The sequence below is a fragment of the Scyliorhinus torazame genome, chromosome 19 (assembly GCF_047496885.1).
Source record: "Scyliorhinus torazame isolate Kashiwa2021f chromosome 19, sScyTor2.1, whole genome shotgun sequence".
Lineage (NCBI taxonomy): Eukaryota > Metazoa > Chordata > Chondrichthyes > Carcharhiniformes > Scyliorhinidae > Scyliorhinus > Scyliorhinus torazame.
The window spans coordinates 56,160,682-56,184,812 of NC_092725.1; the positions used below are offsets into that span (position 1 = coordinate 56,160,682).

General features: G+C 45.4%; 1 protein-coding gene across 3 annotated transcripts in view; it reads left to right on the forward strand.

The window, feature by feature from the left end:
* The window catches only part of pnpla8 (patatin-like phospholipase domain containing 8), a 111,521-nt gene that overhangs the window by 67,651 nt on the left and 19,739 nt on the right, over positions 1 to 24,131 (forward strand). For all 3 annotated transcript variants that reach the window (XM_072484312.1, XM_072484314.1, XM_072484313.1), the window contains one exon: positions 8,426 to 8,620. In XM_072484312.1, coding sequence (XP_072340413.1) covers positions 8,426 to 8,620 — 195 coding nt within the window. The remainder of the gene's footprint in view (positions 1 to 8,425; positions 8,621 to 24,131) is intronic.

Below are 24,131 nucleotides of genomic sequence, written 5' to 3' on the forward strand. Positions count from 1 at the left end.
AAAGATTTAATATGGAAGCTGAAGAATATAGGGCGGGATTCTCAGAAATGGAGGCAGAGTGTTCGCGCCATCGTGAACGCCGTTGAGGTTCACGACGGCGCGAAACGGCCCCTATCCCGACCGATTCAGGGCCTGATAATGGGCTAGGAGCGGCGCCGCGTCATTTACACGTGCCAGGCCTTGGCGCCGTGTAAAGGCAGCGCTGCATACATGACGCGGCCGACGCCGCATAACTGGCGTCACCCGTGCATGCGTGGTTGCCGTCCTCTCCGAGTCCGCCCCGCAAGAAGATGTCAGACGGATCTTGCGGAGCTGCGGAAGAAAGGAGGTCCTCCTTCAGAGAGGCCGGCCCGACGATTCGTGGGCACCGATCGTGGGCCAGACCCCATTTGAGGCCCCCCCCCGGTGCAGGATCCCCCCTCCCCCTCGCAGGCCGCCCCCCCGGGGGGAACCTGCCGTTTTGGGCTCTAGCAAGGGCGCCGGAGAATCGCCATTTTGGGTGTCTCGGGCGATTCTCCAGCCTGCGCCGCGCGGAACTCGACTGGGCCGTTCTCGCCGCTTGGGAGAATCGCGGGAGGGCGTCAGACTGGCGTCGCGGGAAAATTTGGCGACCCAGGCGATTCTCCCAACCGGCGCGGGAGCGGAGAACCGCGCCCATAGTTTTTAAAAGGTTCTTGTAAACTATTTGGAACTTTGAAGTTTGCATCCCTTGCACTAATTTGTAGCATTGGTATTCGAGAACACTTAACTTTCTTTGTCTTTCTACAAATCCTAATCTCTCCCCATTAAGAAGACGTTCTGATCTGTCATCCTTGGATCCAAAATAAATGACCTCCCTTTTTTCCCATGTGGAAATCCATCTGCCACAATTTGACGACCTATTTAGTCTGTGTTGCTTTTTTAACTCGCTAGCCCCATCTACACAACCTAATGTGCCTCCGAACTTGGTGTTGCCTGCTTAGGTTTCACAATGTACATTATGAAAGGTAGAGGTTGTTTGTGAACAAGGCAATAAGTATATTTCATGAAATCACAGGCAGCTTTATGTGATGACATGCTAAAGTTGTTTTTCATCACTCGAATGCCATAATTAGTTTTATGAAATGAAGTATCTTGCGGAAAGGATTGGTTTGTTTGTTCTTTGAAGATCTAAGTTTGATGTTTAGTGAGTAACTTACTATGCAGTGCAGACCAAGATGACGGTCTGGGTTCTATCTCTGACCTACACCGTTAATACTCTACTCCAAAGGGCAGTTGTTTGGCCTAAGCTGGAAAAGATGTTCTTATTTCCTCATTGCAACTTACTGTCCCACCTATTTTTAACAGAAATTTTCAGTGGAATAAATGGCAGAGTCAGCTTCTGTGACTCCAGTTACTCCGCTAATGGCCGAGATGATTACTGGCATCTTGGCGGCGGAATGTGAGAAGCAATGGCGGGTTGTGTCGGGGGACCTCAGGAAGTTGATGGAAGAGGCCCTAGCTCCCATTCGATTGGCTTTGGAGAAGACCAACGAAACGGTAAAAGTTCATGGAGCTGCAATACAGAGCGTGGAGGTGATGCGCTCGCGATCTCACTCTTGCGCGCTCTTTCTCGCTCTATAGTCGAATCATAGATTTTCATAGAATTTACATTGCAGAAGGAGTCCATTCGGGCCATCGAGTCTGCACCGGCTCTTGGAAAGAGTACCCCACTTAAAGCCCGCACCTCCCCTCTATCTCCGTAACACTAGTAACCCCACTTAACCTTATTGGACACTACGGGCAAATTAACATGGCCAATCCACCTAACCTGCACATATTTGGACTTTGAGGAAACCGGAGCACCCGGAGGAAACCCACGGACACACTGGGAGAACGTGCAGACTCCGCACAGACAGTGACTGAAGCCGGGAATCGAACCTGGGACCCATGCGCTGTGAAGCAACTGTGCTAACCACTGTGCTACCATGCTGCCCAACTCCCACAGAATACATCTCGATGTTTGGGAATGAAATGAATATCGCTTATTGTCACAAGTAGGCTTCAAATGAAGTTACTGTGAAAAGCCCCTAGTCGCCACATTCCGGCGCTTGTCCGGGGAGGCTGGTACTGGAAGATGGTGGAGGAAGGTGAATTCAATGTCCCCGCCTGAACTGGACCGAGTCCACCGAACACTGCAAAAGAAGTCCCATCCCTACAAACCATGATGGAATGTTATTGTGAAGTTTCACAGCTTCCAGGAAAGAAATGGGTCCTGAGATGTGCTAAGGAACATCGCACCTATAAGTGGAATGGCCACGCCATCAGGCTTTATCAAGACCTTGGTGTGGGGCTGGCAAGGCAGCGGCAGCACTTAACAAGGTCAAAGCCGTCCTGTGTAAGAGTGCAGTTCGATTTGGGGTGATGCACCCGGCGCGGCTCAGTGACTTCTGTGGCGAAATATGGTTTTTGCCGAAGGAGGCAGATTCTTTTGTAAAAAGGCATGGGCTTGGTGCGAATCGCTTGAGGTTTCTTTGAGCTTTTTGGATGTTGGGAGTGGGCATGTGGAAATGGGGAGATGTTGGGGTTCCGTGTACATGTTTGCATTTCTTTATTATTGTGTGGGTTGAGTGTTTCAAAAGTTGGATTTGGATGGGGTGGTTAATGTTATGGAGAGTTTTGTTTTGCGTGCTATAACGAGAAATATATAGATCCCTGTTGCAGTACAATATTTTAAGGAGTTTTTTATACTTTGTGTCTTTTTTCAGTTAGCATTGTATTTCACCCTGGGCAGGACCCGCCCTGCTAGCCGAAGAGGTATCTCGCCGGACCGGAGCAGTGGGGGTGACTGCAGCTCACTATATTAGTTTTTTTTTTTTTTGTTTGGGGTTAGGGTTAGTAGAAGTAAGTTTTAGTGTTTTTTGTCCGTCTTATTGGTTTTTGTATGTATATTTGGGGTTGGGGAAGGGGGGTGGTGGTGAGGGGTAGGGATAATTTGCTGACTGTGACTACAGATCTTTTGTCTTGCTGGTGGCCATCATGGATGGGCCTGTGCCCTCTAAGTAACTGATGGTGAAAATGGCTGACTCTGGACCGAGGGGGTGGGAGGCTCCCAATTAGTTTGGTCACCTGGAGTATAAGGGGGTTGAATGGCCCAGTGAAAAGGTCGAGGGTATTTGCTTACGGTAAAGATTTGAATGCTAACTTGGTGTTTCTGCAGGAGACTCATTTGCGGGTCAGGGACTTGTGGGAGGAGCGGGTGGGACAAGTATTCCACTCGGGTTTTGATGGTAGGGCCCAGGGTGCAGCAATTTTAATCAAGAAATGGGTTCAATTTTTGGCCGCTTAGATTTTGGAGGACCCAAATGCTAGAGATGTGATTGTTAGTGGGTCCTTGGCGGGTACGTTGGTGGTCCTGGTTAATGTTTATGCTCCAAATTGGGATGATACGGGTTTTATTAACAAGTTGATACCTTCATTCCTGATGTTGACTCGCATCAACTAATCTTAGGGGTGACTTAAACTGTGTTCTAGATCCCAGATTGGATCAATCCAGGCCTAAATCTATAATTCCATCAAGGTGTGGCAAAGGTGTTATTAGTTTTCATGGAGCAGATGGGGAGGGGCAGATCCATGGCGATTTAGCACCCGAGCGAGAAAGATTTTTCTTTTTTCTCCCATTCCATCAGGTTTACTCGCGTATTTGTGGTGAGTAGGTCTCTTGGCAAACAAGAGATTTTGCGAACGCATATCCTCCGCCATTGGGGAATCTATTAAAATTAATAAAAGTGAGTCTATCTGTGGGTAACACTTCAGGTGGGCATCAAGGCGGAGTTAATTTCCAACAAAGCACTCCTGAAGAGGACTGCAATGGTGGAGCAGCAGAGCCTGGTGGACTCCATCCTTGAGGTAGACCATCAGAACAATTTTACCATCAGCACTCGCTTGCCCCAATCCAGAGTTGTTTGCGAGTAGGAAAGCAGACGCAATTTTGAATTACTATCAGCAGGTAAGGTGGTGAGCCAGCTGCGACATTCGTGGGGGACATTTTGTGAACACCAGGAGAAGGCCAGTTGCCGTTTAGCTCATTAGCTGAGGCAGGAGGCGCCTTCCCGGGAGATTGTGCAGAGAAGGGACTCTGGTGGCAGTTTGGTTTCTGCCCCGCCTAAGGTCAACGCAGCTTTTGAAACATTTTATTGGGATCGCTGTAAATCTGTAGGGTGTTCCTCCAGAGAGATGGACAGTCAGGTGGTCTAGCTTTACCCAATTTGTTATTTTATTGGGCAGCCAATATTGAGAAAGTATTGGATGGTTTAGAGATTCAAGTTCCATATGGGGGCAAATGGATGCGGGTTCCTGTAGGGGCTCTTGTCTAGGTGTCTTAGTTATTGCCTCGCTATTGCCTTGTTCTCTTATGCTATAGTCTCTGAATCTGGTAGTGTATTGAGACCGGTAGTGGTGTCCTCCCTGAGAATCTGGAAGCAGTTTTTAGACACCATTTCAAACTTGGCTCCATGTCTTTGTTGGCCCCTAATTATGGTAATCATCTCTTTTTGCCAGCGGGCTTAGACTCCATGTTTAGGTCATAGAATTACAGTGCAGAAGGAGGCTATTCAACCTATCGAGTCTGCACCAGCTCTTGGAAAGGGCACCCTACCCAAGGTCAACACTTCCACCCTATCCCCATAACCCAGTAACCCTACCCATGGTCATGGGGGGAGAAGAGTTTGAGAGTTTTGGGGACTTGTTCTGGGTGGAAAGATTTGCCAGTTTTGAGGAGCTGTAGGAAACGTTCCAACTCCCTGCGACCAATCTGTTTAGATATTTTCAGATTTGTGATTTTTTTTGCGTAAGGGGTTTTCCTTTTTTTTCCTTTGGCACCACTGCCCTCCGTGTTGAAGATGGTTTTATCTTTGGCTGGGTCTGGTGGAGGGAGGATTTCAAATATTTATGGCCAGATCTTATCAGCGGAGTCGGCTCCATTGAATGAGGCGAAGGTGAAATGAGAGGGCGTACTGGGTCCTATTCTGGATGATGAGGTGTGGAGCAAGTCCCTTCACAGGGTCAACGCCACGTCCTTCTGTGCTTCTGATCCAGTTTAAGGTGGTGCAAAGGGCCCATCTGGCTAAAGCGAAGCAGAGTGGGGTTTTTTCTGGAGCGGAGGACAGGTGTGAGCATTGTTTACAGGGGCCGGCTGACTATAGTCGTATGTACCAAGTTAATGAGCTTTTGGGTCTCTTTCTTCAATACCATGTTGAAAATACTTAGTGTTGAACTGGAGCCAAGTCTGCTGGTGGCCATTTTTAGGGTGTCTGACTCGCGGTGCTGCAGATGGAGGTGAAGGCGGATGTCCTCGCTTTTGCCTCGTTAATAGCCCAGAAGCGAGTGAGGTCTACTACTCCGCCCAGTGCCTCGGCCTGGTTGGATGACCTCAGGGCGTTCCTACATTTGGAGTAGGTCAAATATACCATTAAAGTAGAAGGGTTCTACTTAAGATGGCAGCCAATTATTTCCTTTTTCAAAGCTTTAGTCACTATCAGTTGTTAATGGTGTAAAGGGGTTTTTAGTTTAATATTTGGGGAGTTAAGACTGGGTGTGTTCTTGATTGATGATTGTGTGCAATTTACGTTGCAACTTGAAACATCCGTTTTATAATATGTTTTGTTATGAAAACGTTTTCAATAAAAATATTTTTTTTAAAATATGTTTTATGTGTACTTCAACTAATTAAATTTATTTTGGCCTACTTTATACTGCTTAACATGGGTTTACCTAATCTATATATACACCTTTTAATATTTTCCTGAAGCTTCACGGTCTTAATTCTAGATTGTAATAAAATAACTTGCAATTGTAAAATGATTTTGACGTAGCAAAATTCTTACAGCACTTAACAGAAGCTTAATTGGACTAAATTGTAGAGCTTGAACTTCAGTCTTTGCTCAGTGATCTGCTGGGTTTCTTTCTCCTACCCCTTCCAACAAGTTATTTTTGTGGCATTGTCAGAACTGCACATAGTCAGTATAATAATTGCAATGACAAGTGCGTTATAAAGTGCCAGCATAACCTCTGGAGCCTTACTGCCCTGGCAGTATTTCGGGATCCTATCTATGAATGAAATTTCGGGATCCTATCTATGAAACTATGATCAGTCAAATGGCCTCCTTCTGCACTGTAGGGTATCTATGGATTCTACTCTATGGCTTCTATTGTTGCTCCCAGTGCTTCTGTGTAATTGCGTTGTTAGATAATTGGCTGAATTTCGAGGATTTTTTTAAAGGAATATAAACCCAGATTGGATTCCACAGTCACTTGGAGGGGAAAAGTACTATCACGGTGCTGCTCATATTTTATACGTGAAGAAAATTCAGTCCTCTTGATTTTGGTTATATTAGCAGGCAATAGGAAGGTGCACAATTAACCTCGTTCTTTGAGCCGACCGTTGAGGGGAAAACTGTGCTTGAAACTGAAGTACCTTTCACTGTTGAATTTGCCACTGAGAGGTGGAACGGTGGAAAAGGAAAGTTAATATCGTCATCCTGGAGAGCTTTCTGAGTTCATAATTTTCGTGTTTTGTACTAATTTATACTGAACAAGGCAACGGTTAAGCAGATTGATTTTCCTACTTCATAGAATCATAGAATTTACAGTGCAGAAGGAGGCTATTTGGCCCATCTAGTAAGCCCATAGTAAGCACATAAGCCCACACCTCCATCTTATCCCCATAACCCAGCAACCCCACCTAACCTTTTTGAAACTAAGGGCAATTTATCATCGCCACCTAAACTGCACATCTTTGGACTGTGGGAGGAAACCGGAGCACCCGGAGGAAACCCACGCACACACTGGGAGGATGTGCAGACTCCGCACAGACAGTGACCCAAGCCGGAATTGAACCTGGGACCCTGGAGCTGTGAAGCAATTGTGCTATTCACAATGCTACCGTGCTGCCCAGGGTAGACATAAGAGGCTGAATGAAGGTGGGCTGTTTTAAAAAGTTCTGTGGACTGCGTAGGGACAGCTCCCTATGTCCTGCTGATGTAAGGGCATAGTTATCAACGGCCATTATGCAGGGCAGCTGGCACTTTGCCAACAGCAGAGCGGCCTGCCACCACGTGGAGAGGTTGTAAGATTCATGGCAGCTTCCCTGTGGCAGCCTGGGATGGAGAGGTGGGGGTCATGAGAGCTGAAGGCTCCATTGTCAAACATAGGAGCCACGGATGCAAAAGGCAGCTCCAATGATACCACCAGAGGGGCCTGTCCTGCGATCGGGGGACCTGCACACTTGACCATCCTGAATTTATTATTTCTGCTTACCTCCACAACGTCACCTCGGAGTCTCCGATCTTTCTCAGAAGCACTACATTTCCTGGTGGCTAATTTTAAGATGGGCCCACAAGCAGCAAGTGTGGAGCTCAGGATCTGATGTCCCACCCCGCCTTCCCGTGTCCTGAATCCCATAGTAAAATTTTACTAACTATATCTGATGCCCCAAAGTCAGCACGGACTCCATTCATTGACCCAACTAGTTCCAAGCAAAATAATATTGTTTATTCTTTCATGGGATGCGAGCATCACAAACAAGGCCAGCATTTGTTGTCCATCACTTAATTGTCTTTGAGAAGGTGACGGTGAGCTGCTTTCATGAACCGCTGCACTCCATGTGTTATAGTTACGCCCACAGTGCTTAATATATTTGTAATCAAGACTAACTGAGAGCATTTAATTCCTTGTTGCATTGGAAGCATTGGAAAGGTGCAGAGGAGATTTACCAGGATGTTGCCTGGTATGGAGGGAAGATCTTATGAGGAAAGGCTGAGGAACTTAAGGCTGTTTTCGTTAGAGAGAAGAAGGTTAAGAGGTGACTTAATTGAGGCATACAAGATGATCAGAGGATTAGATAGGGTGGACAGTGAGAGCCTTTTTCCTCAGATGGTGATGGCGAGCACGAGGGGACATAGCTTTAAATTGAGGGGAGATAGATATAGGACAGATGTCAGAGGTAGGTTCTTTACTCAGAGAGTAGTAAGGGCGTGGAATGCCCTGCCTGCAACAGTAGTAGACTTGCCAACATTAAGGGCATTTAAATGGTCATTGGATAAACATGTGGATGATAAGGGAATAGTGTAGATGGGCTTTAGATTGGTTTCACAGGTCGGTGCAACATCGAGGGCCGAAGGGCCTGTACTGCGCTGTAATGTTTTATGTTCGATGTTGTAGAATGCTTAACACCGCTGTGAAAACATTTTAAACTGAACGGTGCATATGGAGTTTTTGATTGTAACCATTGAGAATTATGAGCCTGAATCTGAAGACAGAATGAGATTATGTTTTGGTGGAATGGGATTGATGAGTTGCAGGGTGATGCGTTGCAGACGGGGATTATTGTTGGTTCACAAAAATTGAGACAAGTATTTTTATTATTTTTAATTGTGCGTTTAAATATTTATCTTGCTTGACCTTTCAGGTGGCAGCCATAAGTACCATAGTGAACAAAGGGACACCACTGAAAGCATTCGTCTTCAGAAACTATAATCACCTTCCCAGTGTAAGATCGCACTATATGGGTGGCTGTCAATATAAACTGTGGCAGGCGATTCGAGCATCCTCAGCGGCACCTGGCTATTTCCAAGAATATGCGATTGGCAGCAACCTTCATCAGGTATGACTGGCTGCAATATATCACGTGTGTGTGTGATAATTTTAAAGTGTAGTCATGTCTGCTGTATAGGTAAATGTGGTAGCCAATTTACATACTGCAAAGCCCCACTAATAGCAAAGAGTCACTTTGGTGAAATTGTCTAAAGTATAAATATTAGACTGGATGTGAGGTTACCACTCATCCAATAGTAACGTGGAATCAACCAAATTTAAATCCGTAGGGAATAAAGTAACTTACTCTGTTGCTGGTTTGCATGATGGGGAGGGCATGGTGGCACAATGGTTAGCACTGCTGCCTCACAGTGTCAGGGACCTGGGATTGATTTTGGCCGTGGATGATTGTATGTTTGGGGTTTGCACATTCTCCCCGTGTCTGTGTGGGTCTCCTCCTGGTGCTCTGGTTTCCTCTCTCTGTCCAAAGATATGCAAGTTAGGTGGATTGGCCACTCTGAGTTGCCCCTTCGTGTCCGACGGTTAGTTGTGGGTTACTTGGTTATGGGATAGGGCGGTGGAGTGGGCCTAGGCAGGGTGCTCTTTCAGAGTGTCAATGCAGACTCGATGGGCCAAATGGCCTGCCTCTGCACTTGGTTTCCATGGATTCTACGACGTTCTGTTGACAAATATGAGTGGAATGCCTTCTAAAGAATTTTAAGTGTAACGGAGACAACGTGTGTGATTTAACGGCCACATTGTGCCCGGCGTGATCTGTGGGCACCGGATAAATCGCAGGAGATGCCAAAATCTGGATCCTCGCCGGGCACCAATCCATTCCTGATCTAATCGGCCCGCTTCCGTTGGCGGGTTCCGGATCCCACCTAGACATGGCAAGACACCAATTAAGACTAATCTCCATCTCATTAACAAGATGGTAGCCCATCTAACGGCCACCTGGAACTAAAAGGCTCCCCAGCGAGAGGTCAAGTGGGTTCTGTTTAAAAACGGGAGCCTTGCGCAATGGCTGATGAGAGAATTGGAGGAGGTGAGTAGCCATTTTCATTTTCATTCCTGCAGGCCTGAGGCACTTCCAGATTCAATTACTGGTCTGACCAGATTCAATTGATGGCATTTGGAGCAGAAGTTGGCAATGGGCGTCTGTAACCCATGGTTACTTGAAGAAAAAGCCAGGATTTCCAAACAAAACAGCCACTTATTTATGCGCCTTTCGATTTAGTACACTGCATTCACTGCTCACAGTATGGCCTCCTGTACTTTGGGGATTGCAAATGCAGACTGATTCACTGCTTTGCAGAGCACCTCCATTCAGCCCTTGAGCCATGGCCAGGAGCTTCCTGTCAATTGTCATTTCAGTTCTCCACCTGCCTCCCACTGATCTTTCTATCATTCCAGTGAACTTCAACGCAGACGTGAAGAACAGCACCTCATCTTTCCGCACTCGACAACCTTCTAGACTCAATACCGGGTTCAACGATTTTAGAGCATGATCTGCCTTCGTTTTGTTTCCTTTTTTTTTCTCTCTGGTTCAATTTTTTTCCTCATTTTTTTCTCCTCTTTACTTTGTATTCGGACAGTTGCTAGCGAACCATTCAACCTCATTTGAACACACCTTTTGCATACTTGCCCCATTACACAAAACCTTTGTCACTTAATCTCTCTTGTCCACCACACTATCACAGACCTTCAGTTTTGTTCTTCTTCCTCTTCTCCCTTTCACTTGCTCACACTTTGCTTCACTTCTACTGAAGGCTTATCATCCACTTGATGCCACCTGGCTTGCTGAGTGTTTCCAGCATTTCTGTTTTATTTATAGTTTTGATTGCTACTCGCAAATTCCAACGATGGAAGATCAGCGCTGGGCTCCACTAGTTTTCCCTTTATAGTCAAATAGTTTGGTGACCTTGAACCTGGTTGTTCCCAGAATTGGATTTTCCCAGTTTTCACACCATTGACTTGTCACATCGGCTAAAAAGATCTTATGAATTACTTGATGGAAAATACAGCAATATGATAGGCTGCTGCTTCAGCTCCTGATATCTGCTGAATTCTTTAAACTTCGCTTGGGTTTATGTTCACATCACTCCTTAGCCTTGTCTCTCCTTCTCTCGATAAACATCTCCAGCTTTTGAAAACTTTTATATTCCTGTAATGCTAATGCCATGTTCTTTCCCACTTCCTTCATCCTATAATTGGCTTCAGCAGTCTTCGCTCCTTAGCTCTGGAATTTCATCCCCAAGCCCCTCTTTCACTCCTCTGTTGAAAACCTATCTTTCGATCAAGAACTTGCTCACCTGACCTAATGTCTCTTTTAGTCTGATTGCACTTCCTGTCAGGCATCTTTGGGCTGTTTTCGATGTTAAAATCACTATATAAATGCGAAATGTTGATGTCATAGGCAGTAAAAGGAGAATTGGTCCTCCTGACTTGTGTATGGGAATAATCAGCCAAATACCAGATTCCTCATCCCTTGTGGAAAATCAGCTTATGCAGTCATCTTGTGAGAATAGTGTTGGAGATATCTTTGACGCCCACTGTTCTTTCAGTTTACTAATACTTGCTGTCTAGAGTTATGAATGAACGTTGGCAACTTGGGTGAGATACTAAACCGAGATAAGATGGCACTGAGAAGAGAAAAGGGAAAATTGACCAGAAATAATGATTGAAAGGGAAATGGAAGTAGCATACCACAAGCCCAAATTCTCAATTTTATTCTCTGATTATTTTAAATATGTATGTTAGCCTCTTATTGATGCATTTCTATCAAAATACAAAAAAAAGTGACTTGGCAACATGTGCTAACTCCCAGCTATCATGATATGTTAGATTTGAGGAAATGTACAGTGATAACTGATACTTTGGCTCTTTCATGGTTGATATTTCTTTCATTTTATTTGAAACTGGATGTCATGTTGTGAGTTTGCAGAAGATGGTCCATTTAGTAATTTGGTCACAAGCTCCTTGTAAAACGAAAGGGTTGAAAAGTCATAATTTAAGCTGTCTTCTTTCTGTTACAGTCCAGGTTATGTGTTGAAGTAATCTCACAAGCGATTAAAATATTTTAGACTTTGGTAACCTATTTTAAACTTTGAATTCACCATGAAGAGGACAGAACAGAGGCAGGAAAGAGCAGAGTTGTTCCTATTCACAAATAACCACTGAAGGTCACTGAAATATGTTTCTATCACACTGTTTAAAGTCATCGATACATGCTAAGTGTTTCCTTACAGCTGTTGTTGCGGAACGGTTGCTATGGATTCAACGGAGTCATTTCTGAAGCTCAATCCTCTCCGATACAATAGTCTTCTCACGGATTTCATAGTCTGCAGTCATGTGAGGAATACCTGTTCTCCAAAAGGCATGTGATGAAATAAACCAAACCATAATACTCATTTTCTTAATTTGTCACTACAAAAACTGCTTTCTCTAATAGCTGTCAACTCGCCATAGCAAGTTTACATTTTCATTTAGCACTTTTTCATCAAATAGGAATGTTGGGGGCTGCGGGGGGGGGGGTTCAGCCTGTCAGGATTGCGGTGGTTTGTGTGCAGGTGGCAGGCTGAAACATCTGAAACTGGCCATGCCGGGAAACTAGTAGGAACACTTAACTTCTTCTTTTGACCCAATTGTGTTCTTCGATGTTTGGGAGCCCAGGTGAAGCAGGCAAGTCTGCTATTTGAATATGCAACTCACTCATTAGCTGCTGTTTTAATTCGGGATTCTGACTTCAACTCTGTGCAGAGTAAACAAAGCAAGAGGAGTGTGGATGTTGATGGGGCTGAGCAATTGACAGGCAATACATACTGAGATCTAATACTTGCCCCCTTGTCTAAGTGAAAGGCTTTTGTTAACAAAACTGATTCTGAAGTTGCGTTTTCACTGATTTGGAGATGATTTCCAATCTTTGGAGCACATTTCTTGGTGTTTTCTTTTGCTTTTTTGATCTTCTACTTCCATTTGTCAGCCTGAGTAGCAGCATGAGAGATGATTTTGCACTTCTATCTTGGGACCTCCGATGAGGAACAAGAGAGGCAGTAGCAGCAGAACACTTCCCCTCAACCAGTTGCTGATCCACAGGACAGTGGGGATTGTTACGACACCTTGGGCTAGTTCGCGGTCAATTTCAAGCCCACAGATCAACACAAGTGAATTAACCAATAATTTATATACAATTTATGAGATCTTTTGTCCTTGACTGCTCCAGTGACTTAGAGGCACCAGGTTTGTAAATGAAGCACAACAACTGTTTGTTTATAACAAAAACCGAGATAAGACCTGCAATAATTATAATAGAATAACACCAGCTAATCTACTACTCCCCTGCCCCCCCCCCCCCTTTTTACCGACCCATCCTCTACCCAAACAAGCAAGACAGACACACAGGGAGGGAGGGGAAAGGGGAAAAACAATCAGAGGATTAATTTGAAATGCAAAATGCTTTGGATGTTGAGAGGTCATTTTTGTACCAAGCTGTCCTCCCAGGACACTTAAGAATCGAAACCACCAGTGTTTGGTTAGAAATGTTCTCTTGGCAGGTGTCAGTACTCTCCATCTATAGGATTCCCTCTGGGGAGTCACTTTAACTTATACTAACTTGGGCCTTCACTCAAGATCCACCTCAGGCCCGTTTAATTATTTCTTGTTTCCAACTCCACCAGAATGACCAATAGCCTTTCTGAGATGAGAACAGAGTTCCCCACACAAGATTTTAAAAACGTTTTTTAAACAACTGAGCTTGCCTTCAGCTGCTGCTGGACTGGATTTTTCATGCTGTTCAATCTGGCTGCGCAGAGAAAGGTCTTTAGTTTGGATGCTTAGATGGGACCATCAGATAAAAGAGAGAGAGAAATCAGAGCTGCGACCCTCCATCTTCTGATTAAAATGAAACTAAAAGCAAAATTAAGGCTTCCTGCCTGGTCAGCACCAATCAGCATAGATTGTCAGCTAAGCCCCGGAAATCTCAATCAGCTAATTGGCCGCCAGCCAAGTCCATCAAGGTGAGTTCTCACTGATGTCAGACCAAACAGGACATTCCGTTGGAGTTCCCTTTTTTTTTTCTAAAATAAAGGTGAAGCCCATCTTAAAGGCAGAGGTCCCATTAATTGTCCAGGTACAGAAATGAAAATAGCAGAATAAGCTAAAAGGAAAAAAAAAAACAAGGGGCAGACGGGGTGTAACAGGAGGATCCTTACAGGATGCCCACAGAATTCTAGCTCCTAGGTACCCCCAGCACCAGGTGTACAGACAGAGGATCAGATTTCTGGACATGACTGAGCACCGGTATTTCAGAAAGATCAGACTTTCCTGTTTTTGTTATAACCTTTAAAGAAGGTTAGCAACCTGAGATGGGAACTCTTTTCTCTCTCCACAGAGGCTGTCAGACTGCCTTGAGTACTTGGAGCATTGTTTGCCTTCCTTTCAGACGAGATTGTACTTGATATTTTTTTAAAAATGTAATAACTGCTGAATTCTTTATTAACCTGCAAGGCTTCCAGCAATTAATAATTCACTCCGATTTGCAGAATGAATCTACAGAGAAGTGCCTAAGCAGTTGCATATCTTTTTTTTTAAAAAAATAAAAATAAATCAGATACCCAGATGCCTTGGTAATTTCTACACTTGATTCTGTACAAGAATAATTTCTCCCTAGCTCACAAGATGAGGCAGAATACCATTATAATTCCTTGGGTGGGCACAAAATGATGAATATGTTGCTTAAATTAATTTATTTGTGTCATGGACCTCGCTTCTTCCATGATCTTGGTAGCTACACAGCAGGGTTGCTACGTGCAGGTAAATGGTTGTAAATATTTCTAAAATGCTGACAAGCTCAAGGGAGGGCTTTGCCTCCTCAGTTTTAGACATCATTCAGTTCAGTTCAGTTCAGTTTGGGTATTATTGTTTGGAATCGAGCTTCTCAGCAAAGATTCATGACTTGAAATATTTGATGATATAGACTAAGATCCCCGCACCACTTGTCACAATGTACTTTTCAGCAATAAAATTGATTAATGAGCCGGCAGCCTCTAATGTCTGCCATCCGGTCAGAGGAAAATAGAAGCCCCTGCTCTGCTATACAGTAATGGAGATAGTCATGTGTGATCATACACTCCCATCCAATATGACTCCAGCAAAAAACTTGAGATTCAGGTTATGTGGGTCACCCAGAATGGCAGAAGTAATGTGTTACTAAGCCAATAAATACAGGAGAAAAGATAGAAAACAGGATTATGAAACAAACTCACGGCATGAAATTTATGTTGGTCAGGCAGGCAAACGTGATGACTGCTAAATCCCTTTGAAGACTTGGTTGAACCTCCATGGCTTTTTATTCCTATAGAATTTACAGTGCAGAAGGAGGTCACTTGGCCCATCGAGAGTGCACCGGCCCTTGGAAAGAGCACTCTACTTAAGCCCACGCCTCCACCCTATTCCCGTAACCGCACCTATCATTTTTGGACACTAAGGGCAATTATTATTGTATTATTATTATCATGGCCAATCCACCTAACCTGCACATCTTTGGACTGTGGGGGGAAACCGGAGCATCCGGAGGAAACCCGCGCACACACGGGGACAACGTGCAGACTCCACACAGACAGTGACCCAAGCCAGGAATTGGACCTGGGACCCTGGAGCTGTGAAGCAATTGTGCTAACCACTGTGCTGCCCATGCTTGTTGAACGGGTTTACGAAGGTCGTGCATGGAAGTTTTGAAAGCTTGATTAAACTATGGTCAGTTCTATCCATGTTTTGTCAGCATTAATCACTTTATTGGAAGAGAGTGGAGGGCCACACTGACCAGCTTTCTTTGTAAAGCTGATGTTGCATTGGAGGCAGAGTCCCCCTTAACCAAAAATTGGTGGTAGTAGCTAAAAGTAAGAAATTGCTCAAAAAGGAAAGGAAAAATAGAAGCTAAAAGTTAAATAAGAGAGCTCTAAATGGTTTATATTACTGACTAAACAGGAAGTTATTTGCCAACTAAATGATTATTTTTCCTCTCTTAGAAATGAACATTATTGCAATGCAGCTCAATTTTTGAAAGATTAAGATTAAAGACATGGAATGATTAATCTTTGGAATAATTTAATCTAGAAACATGTAATAAATTATCTTGTAGATGGCAAGCCCCATTAATAAGCACACTCGAGTAGCAGGCGCTTTCAGCATCAAAGAGAAAGCTAACCATTTATTTGTGATATCAAGTGCATTCCGACTTCAATAGATTGCTTATTCATTCTATGCACCCAGTGACTGTGAGACTAGGGGAACAATAATACTTGGAAAATGGCAGGTTCAATAAAACCGTGCATTTGGAAATGTAGTCAATCTATTTTTACGGAAGATTTCTTGAATGAAAACAGAAATTGCTCGAAATACCGAAAGGGACTGACTTGGAGCATCTAAAAATGTTAAAAATGTGTGGCTAGAGCAGTGGCATTAGGAAATTGGGTCACATTTGTTAGATGAAGAACCATCCTTTGTTTACAGATGCTCAGAGGCCATTTTTGTTTCCTTGTCCAGCTTCTTGGACGTATTATTTTCTTTTTCTCTGTCTTTTTAACTGGAACCTCCTACATTGTGCACCTTCCTTTCGATTTAAAATGCTTTATCGTACAAAGGGAATTGATACTTCTGCTGGCAGGATTAATACTGCAGATTTAATAGGTTTCGCATCTGAGCATGTATGACAGACAGGTCATAAAACACTGTTTATGTAGGAAGTCCGTCGATTCATCATCCTGGTTTGCACAGTACAAGTTATTTACTTATAGCTTGGTCAGAGGAGATTTAAAATCTATGCACTGGGAGAAAGAAAGTGGTATGAGAATAAACATTTTTTTTCTTCCGTATCTGTCCTGTAAGTAAAGGGTATGATTTAAATTCTGTTTATTATAAAATAATGGTTTCCATTCCTTGTGCAGTAATACTTTGCACCTGATTGAAAATCATTTCGACTTTTCCTTTTGTAATTTGTCACAACTGGCATTTTCTTTTATTAGATTAAATCATTCATTCTCTCTTTCTGTGAATTGTATGATTGTGTCAGTGAGCACCAAACTAATTCTTAGGCATCATTAATCAGTGCGTGTTACACTTTATTTGCTAGAGTCGTGAGCACTTTATAATCCATGTTACTTTTAAATGAAGTCCTGCACTCATCTTTGTCACGTTTTTGACCTTCGCATTTCCTGTATTTTAGTTAGTGTCCAGCGACAGTTAATTGACAAGTACGCCATGAGTGTGGAAATGCTTAAGAATAGTTCTGCAGGTACCTCCAAGCTATAATAACCTCAATCTACAAAAGTAATAATTCATTCAAGAAAGGATAAATTGATTATTCATAAGACTACTTTGATGTATTGTAAGCAGTCCTTATGGTTAAAGAAACATCACAGTGACTGAAATTATTCAGCATTTCTTTTGTGGTAATATTTTACTTTACTTAAAATCCTATTAACTATTGAAGTACTCAAAATTATTTCCAACTACTGCAATCTGTGCTGAGGTTTTGAGAAGCTTGGCAGGCTATCCAGCAACCTTTTGAAAATGAATCCTCAGAATGCTGGCAATATTATGGATTTGCATAAAAAGCTGTCACACTCTTAATAAAAGCTACAGTAAAACCTATACAAATAGACACCTCTAAAGAATAGATCCTTACTGGCAAAAAATAACCTGTGTTATGATGGACACAATCCGTACTTGATCTGTTATTGTTGGGTCGTCTTGGAAAGTGTTTGATGTTTCTCTCGGAAAAATGATACTTTTATAAGTAACCTTTATTTACATAACTATTGTAATGAATCTGCCTGGAGACAGTAGTAGACTATCAAAAGTGCCTCGATCGGTCTGGTTCTCTCCCAGTAATGCGTTTGGAACGGCAGTTTAGATTATCAAGTACGAATAGCTTATTGAGGAGAATCAGATTATAGACAATTGGAAAGGTCCTTGAGATAGACATATGTTTTTTTTTAAATATTTTATTGAAAATTTTTGGTCAACCAACACAGTACATTGTGCATCCTTTACACGATATTATAACAACACAAATAACAATGACCTATTTTATAAACAGAAAATGAATAAGTAATAAATAACAAAAATGAAAACTAACCCTAATTGGCAACTGCCTTATCACAAGTAACACTCTCCAAAAATATAATTTAACAGTCCAATATATAATTATCTGTAGCAATGACCTATACATATTATACAGTATATATTAACAACCCTGAGAGTCCTTCTGGTTCCTCCTCCCTCACCCCCCCCCCCCCCCCCCCCCCCCGATCCTGGGCTGCTGCTGCTGCCTTCTTTTTTCCATTCCATCTATCTTTCTGCGAGGTATTCGACGAACGGTTGCCACTGCCTGGTGAACCCTTGAGCCGACCCCCTTAGAACGAACTTAATCCGCTCTAGCTTTATAAACCCTGCCATGTCATTTATCCAGGTCTCCACCCCCGGGGGCTTGGCTTCTTTCCACATTAGCAATATCCTGCGCCGGGCTACTAGGGACGCAAAGGCCAAAACATCGGCCTCTCTCGCCTCCTGCACTCCCGGCTCTTGTGCAACCCCAAATATAGCCAACCCCCAGCTTGGTTCGACCCAGACCCCCACTACTTTTGAAAGCACCTTTGTCACCCCTATCCAAAACCCCTGTAGTGCCGGGCATGACCAAAACATATGGGTATGATTCGCTGGGCTTCTCGAGCACCTCGCACACCTATCCTCCACCCCAAAAAATTTACTGAGCCGTGCTCCAGTCATATGCGCCCTGTGTAATGCCTTAAACTGAATCAGGCTTAGCCTTGCACACGAGGACGACGAGTTTACCCTGCTTAGGGCATCTGCCCACAGCCCCTCCTCGATCTCCTCCCCCAGCTCCTCTTCCCATTTCCCTTTTAGTTCATCTACCATAGTCTCCCCTTCGTCCCTCATTTCCCTATATATATCTGACACCTTACCATCCCCCACCCATGTCTTTGAGATCACTCTGTCCTGCACCTCTTGTGTCGGGAGCTGCGGGAATTCCCTCACCTGTTGCCTCGCAAAAGCCCTCAGTTGCATATACCTGAATGCATTCCCTTGGGGCAACCCATATTTCTCGGTCAGCGCTCTCAGACTCGCAAACTTCCCATCCACAAACAGATCTTTCAGTTGCGTTATTCCTGCTCTTTGCCACATTCCATATCCCCCATCCATTCCCCCCGGGGCAAACCTATGGTTGTTCCTTATCGTGGACCCCCCCAAGGCTCCAGTCTTTCCCCTATGCCGTCTCCACTGTCCCCAAATCTTCAGTGCAGCCACCACCACCGGGCTTGTGGTGTAGTTCCTCGGTGAGAACGGCAATGGGGCTGTCACCATAGCCTGTAGGCTAGTCCCCCTCTAATCTCTTCCACGCCGCTCTCTCCTCCTCTCCCATCCACTTACTCACCATTGAAATATTAGCGGCCCAATAATACTCATTTAGGCTCGGTAGTGCCAGCCCCCCCCCCTATCCCTGCTACGCTGTAAGAATCCCTTCCTCACTCTCGGGGTCTTCCCGGCCCACACAAAACCCATGATGCTCTTTTCAATCCTTTTAAAAAAAGCCTTTGTGATCACCACCGGGAGGCACTGAAACACAAAGAGGAATCTCGGGAGGACCACCATCTTAACCGCCTGCACCCTCCCTGCCAGTGACAGGGATACCATATCCCATCTCTTGAAATCCTCCTCCATTTGTTCCACCAACCGCGTTAAATTTAACCTATGCAATGTGCCCCAATTCTTGGCTATCTGGATCCCCAGGTAACGAAAGTCCCTTGTTACCTTCCTCAACGGTAGGTCCTCTATTTCTCTACTCTGCTCCCCTGGATGCACCACAAACAACTCACTTTTCCCCATGTTCAATTTATACCCTGAAAAATCCCCAAACTCCCCAAGTATCCGCATTATTTCTGGCATCCCCTCCGCCGGGTCTGCCACATATAGTAACAAATCGTCCGCATACAAAGATACCCGGTGTTCTTCTCCTCCTCTAAGTACTCCCCTCCACTTCTTGGAACCCCTCAACGCTATCGCCAGGGGCTCAATCACCAGTGAAAACAATAATGGGGACAGAGGGCATCCCTGCCTTGTCCCTCTATGGAGCCGAAAATATGCAGATCCCCGTCCATTCGTGACCACGCTCGCCATCGGGGCCCTATACAACAGCTGCACCCATCTAACATACCCCTCTCCAAAACCAAATCTCCTCAACACCTCCCACAAATAATCCCACTCCACTCTTATAAAATGCTTTCTCGGCATCCATCGCCACTACTATCTCCGTTTCCCCCTCTGGTGGGGGCATCATCATTACCCCTAACAGCCTCCGTATATTCGTGTTCAGCTGTCTCTCCTTCACAAACCCAGTTTGGTCCTCGTAGACCACCCCCGGGACACATTCCTCTATTCTCATTGCCATTACCTTGGCCAGGATCTTGGCATCTACATTTAGGAGGGAAATAGGTCTATAGGACCCGCATTGTAGCGGGTCCTTTTCCTTCTTTAAGAGAAGCGATATCGTTGCTTCAGACATAGTCGGGGGCAGTTGTCCCCTTTCCTTTGCCTCATTAAAGGTCCTCGTCAATACCGGGGCGAGCAAGTCCACATATTTTCTATAGAATTCGACTGGGAATCCATTCGGTCCCGGGGCCTTTCCCGCCTGCATGCTCCTAATTCCTTTCACCACTTCTTCTACCTCGATCTGTGCTCCCAGTCCCACCCTTTCCTGCTCTTCCACCTTGGGAAATTCCAGCCGATCCAAAAAGCCCATCATTCTCTCCCTCCCATCCGGGGGTTGAGCTTCATATAATTTTTTATAAAATGTCTTGAACACTCCATTCACTCTCTCCGCTCCCCGCTCCATCTCTGCTTCCTCATCCCTCACTCCCCCTATTTCCCTCGCTGCTCCCCTTTTCCTCAATTGGTGTGCCAGCAACCTGCTCGCCTTCTCCCCATATTCGTACTGTACACCCTGTGCCTTCCTCCATTGTGCCTCTGCAGTGCCCGTAGTCAGCAAGTCAAATTCTACATGTAGCCTTTGCCTTTCCCTGTACAGTCCCTCCTCCGGTGCTTCCGCATATTGTCTGTCCACCCTCAAAAGTTCTTGCAGCAACCGCTCCCGTTCCTTACTCTCCTGCTTCCCTTTATGTGCCCTTATTGATATCAGCTCCCCTCTAACAACCGCCTTCAGCGCCTCCCAGACCACTCCCACCTGGACCTCCCCATTATCATTGAGTTCCAAGTACTTTTCAATGCACCCCCTCACCCTTAGACACACCCCCTCATCTGCCATTAGTCCCATGTCCATTCTCCAGGGTGGGCGCCCTCCTGTTTCCTCCCCTATCTCCAAGTCCACCCAGTGTGGAGCGTGGTCCGAAATGGCTATCGCCGTATACTCCGTTCCCCTCACCTTCGGGATCAACGCCCTTCCCAGCACAAAAAAGTCTATTTGCGAGTAGACTTTATGGACATAGGAGAAAAACGAGAACTCCTTACTCCTAGGTCTGCTAAATCTCCACGGGGCTACACCTCCCATCTGCTCCATAAAATCTTTAAGTACCTTGGCTGCTGCCGGCCTCCTTCCAGTCCTGGACTTCGACCTATCCAGCCCTGGTTCCAACACCGTATTAAAATCTCCCCCCATTATCAGCTTTCCCATCTCTAGGTCCGGAATGCGTCCTAGCATCCGCCTCATAAAATTGGCATCATCCCAGTTCGGGGCATATACGTTTACCAAAACCACCGTCTCCCCCTGTAGTTTGCCACTCACCATCACGTATCTGCCCCCGTTATCCGCCACTATAGTCTTTGCCTCGAACATTACCCGCTTCCCCACTAATATAGCCACCCCCCTGTTTTTCGCATCTCGCCCCGAATGGAACACCTGCCCCACCCATCCTTTGCGTAGCCTAACCTGGTCTATCAGTTTCAGGTGCGTTTCCTGTAACATAACCACATCTGCCTTAAGTTTCTTAAGGTGTGCGAGTACCCGTGCCCTCTTTATCGGCCCGTTCAGCCCTCTCACGTTCCACGTGATCAGCCGGGTTGGGGTCTTCCTACCCCCCCCCTTGTCGATTAGCCATCCCCTTTTTCCAGCTCCTCACCCGGTTCCCACGCAGCTGTATCTCCCCCAGGCGGTGCCCCCCGCCCACCCCTCCCATACCAGCTCCCCCCTCTCCCCAGCAGCAGCAACCCAGTAATTCCCCCCACCCCCCCGCTAGATCCCCCGCTAGCGTAATTACTCCCCCCATGTTGCTCCCAGAAGTCAGCAAACTCTGGCCGACCTCGGCTCACACCGTGCGACGCCCCCTCCTTCCTGCTTCTCTATTCCCGCCATGATTATCATAGCGCGGGAACCAAGCCTGGGCTTCTCCCTTGGCCCCGCCCCCAATGGCCAACGCCCCATCTCCTCCACCTCCCCTCCTCCCCCCATCACCACCTGTGGAAGAGAGAAAAGTTACCACATCGCAGGATTAGTACATAAAACTCCTCTTTCCCCCCTTTTTAACCCCCCTCTTCGCCCCCCACATTCGCCCCACCACTTTGTTCAAATGTTCTTTTTAATAACCCCCTCATTCCAGTTTTTCTTCCACAATAAAAGTCCACGCTTCATCCGCCATCTCAAAGTAGTGGTGCCTCCCTCGATATGTGACACACAGTCTTGCCGGTTGCAGCATTCCAAATTTTATCTTTTTATGAAGCACCGCCTTGGCCCAATTAAAGCTCGCCCTCCTTCTCGCCACCTCCGCACTCCAGTCTTGATAAACATGGATCACCGCGTTCTCCCATTTACTGCTCCGAGTTTTCTTTGCCCATCTAAGGACCATTTCTCTATCCTTAAAACGGAGGAATCTCACCACTATGGCTCTGGGAATTTCTCCTGCTCTCGGTCCTCGCACCATCACTCGGTATGCTCCCTCCACCTCCAACGGACCCGCCGGGGCCTCCGCTCCCATTAACGAGTGCAGCATCGTGCTCACATATGCCCCGATGTCCGCTCCCTCCGCACCTTCAGGAAGACCAAGAATCCTCAGGTTGTTCCTCCTTGCGTTGTTCTCCAGTGCCTCCAGCCTTTCCACACATCGTTTCTGATGTGCCTCATGCATCTCCGTCTTCACCACCAGGCCCTGTATGTCGTCCTCATTCTCGGCTGCCTTTGCCTTCACGACCCGAAGCTCCCGCTCCTGGGTCTTTTGTTCCTCCTTTAGCCCTTCGATCGCCTCTAGTATCGGGGCCAACAGCTCTTTCTTCATTTCCTTTTTGAGCTCTTCCACACAGCATTTCAAGAACTCTTGTTGTTCAGGGCCCCATGTTAAACTGCCACCTTCCGACACCATCTTGGTTTTTGCTTGCCTTCCTTGCCGCTGTTCCAAAGGATCCACTGCAATCCGGCCACTTTCTCCTTTTTTCATCCGTATCCAGGGGGATTCCCTTCTGGTTTACTGCACAGTGTTTTTAGCCGTCAAAATTGCCGTTGGGGCTCCTATCAAGAGCCCAAAAGTCCGTTTCACCGGGAGCTGCCGAAACGTGCGACTCAGCTGGTCATCGCCGCACCTGGAAGTCGAGATAGACATATGTTAATGTATAGTCGAGGAGGTTGATGGGGCAGACAGACAAATACAAAGAAGGTATAATCAAAGAACAACAAAGGTATAATTGTCCGGACCCTGAGAAGCCAGAGAGGAAGTTACCACCTAGCAGTCTCAGAAAGTGAACCAAGCCTGAAGGCCACGTTCATAGCAAACAAGCTTCTAAATCTTGGAGCCTAGGCAGTGCAGAAAACCTTCGTAACAGCAGGAAAAGGACAAATCCCAGATTTGAGTATCATCCCTGTATTTTATGGTAACTATTGCTGATTGTTCAATTTGGATATTGTTTGGAGAACAGGGCGAGGGGGGTCTTGCAGAGTTCGGGTATCGTAGATATATTTTGTAATAAACAGTACGCTCTATATAAACTGTGTTTTGTAATTTGTACATCTTAATTGCATTAGAATAGAGTTGTCCTGTTTGTGTGTATTTGTCTTTATTTAATTAGTCATTAATAATTGTTACACTGGGGTTTCACTTCAAAGCGGTGTTATCAGTTGGGATACCCTTGCAGATAGTATCAGTTTGCTTTGTGGCACTGTGCAGGATTACAAAGTACTAGGATAGAGACACTGCTCATCTCCTAAATTCTCCTCGCTCTCTTCTGTGTGCCCTCATTATTGCATAGCTCCTTGCTTACATCTGCTAGAGCAGTGTGAAAATTACCCCTTTACATCTCTCTCACCCTCCCCAGTCTTTATCTCTACATGCTATATACACATCATCATATATCTTCCCCCCAATGACTTTGTTTTTAAAGAGATAATCTTTATGCTGGTTTCACCAAACCTCCTGAATGTTTATGGAGTTGATTTTGAGGTGGTTGAGTTTGCTCCAAACACATTTTCTGAGGGGGGGTGGGGGGTCATTTCTTGTCCCCATTGTTATTGGTTTTGTAGTTGCAATTTTCTCCTGGGGGTCAGGGTGTGCAGCTCAATCCAG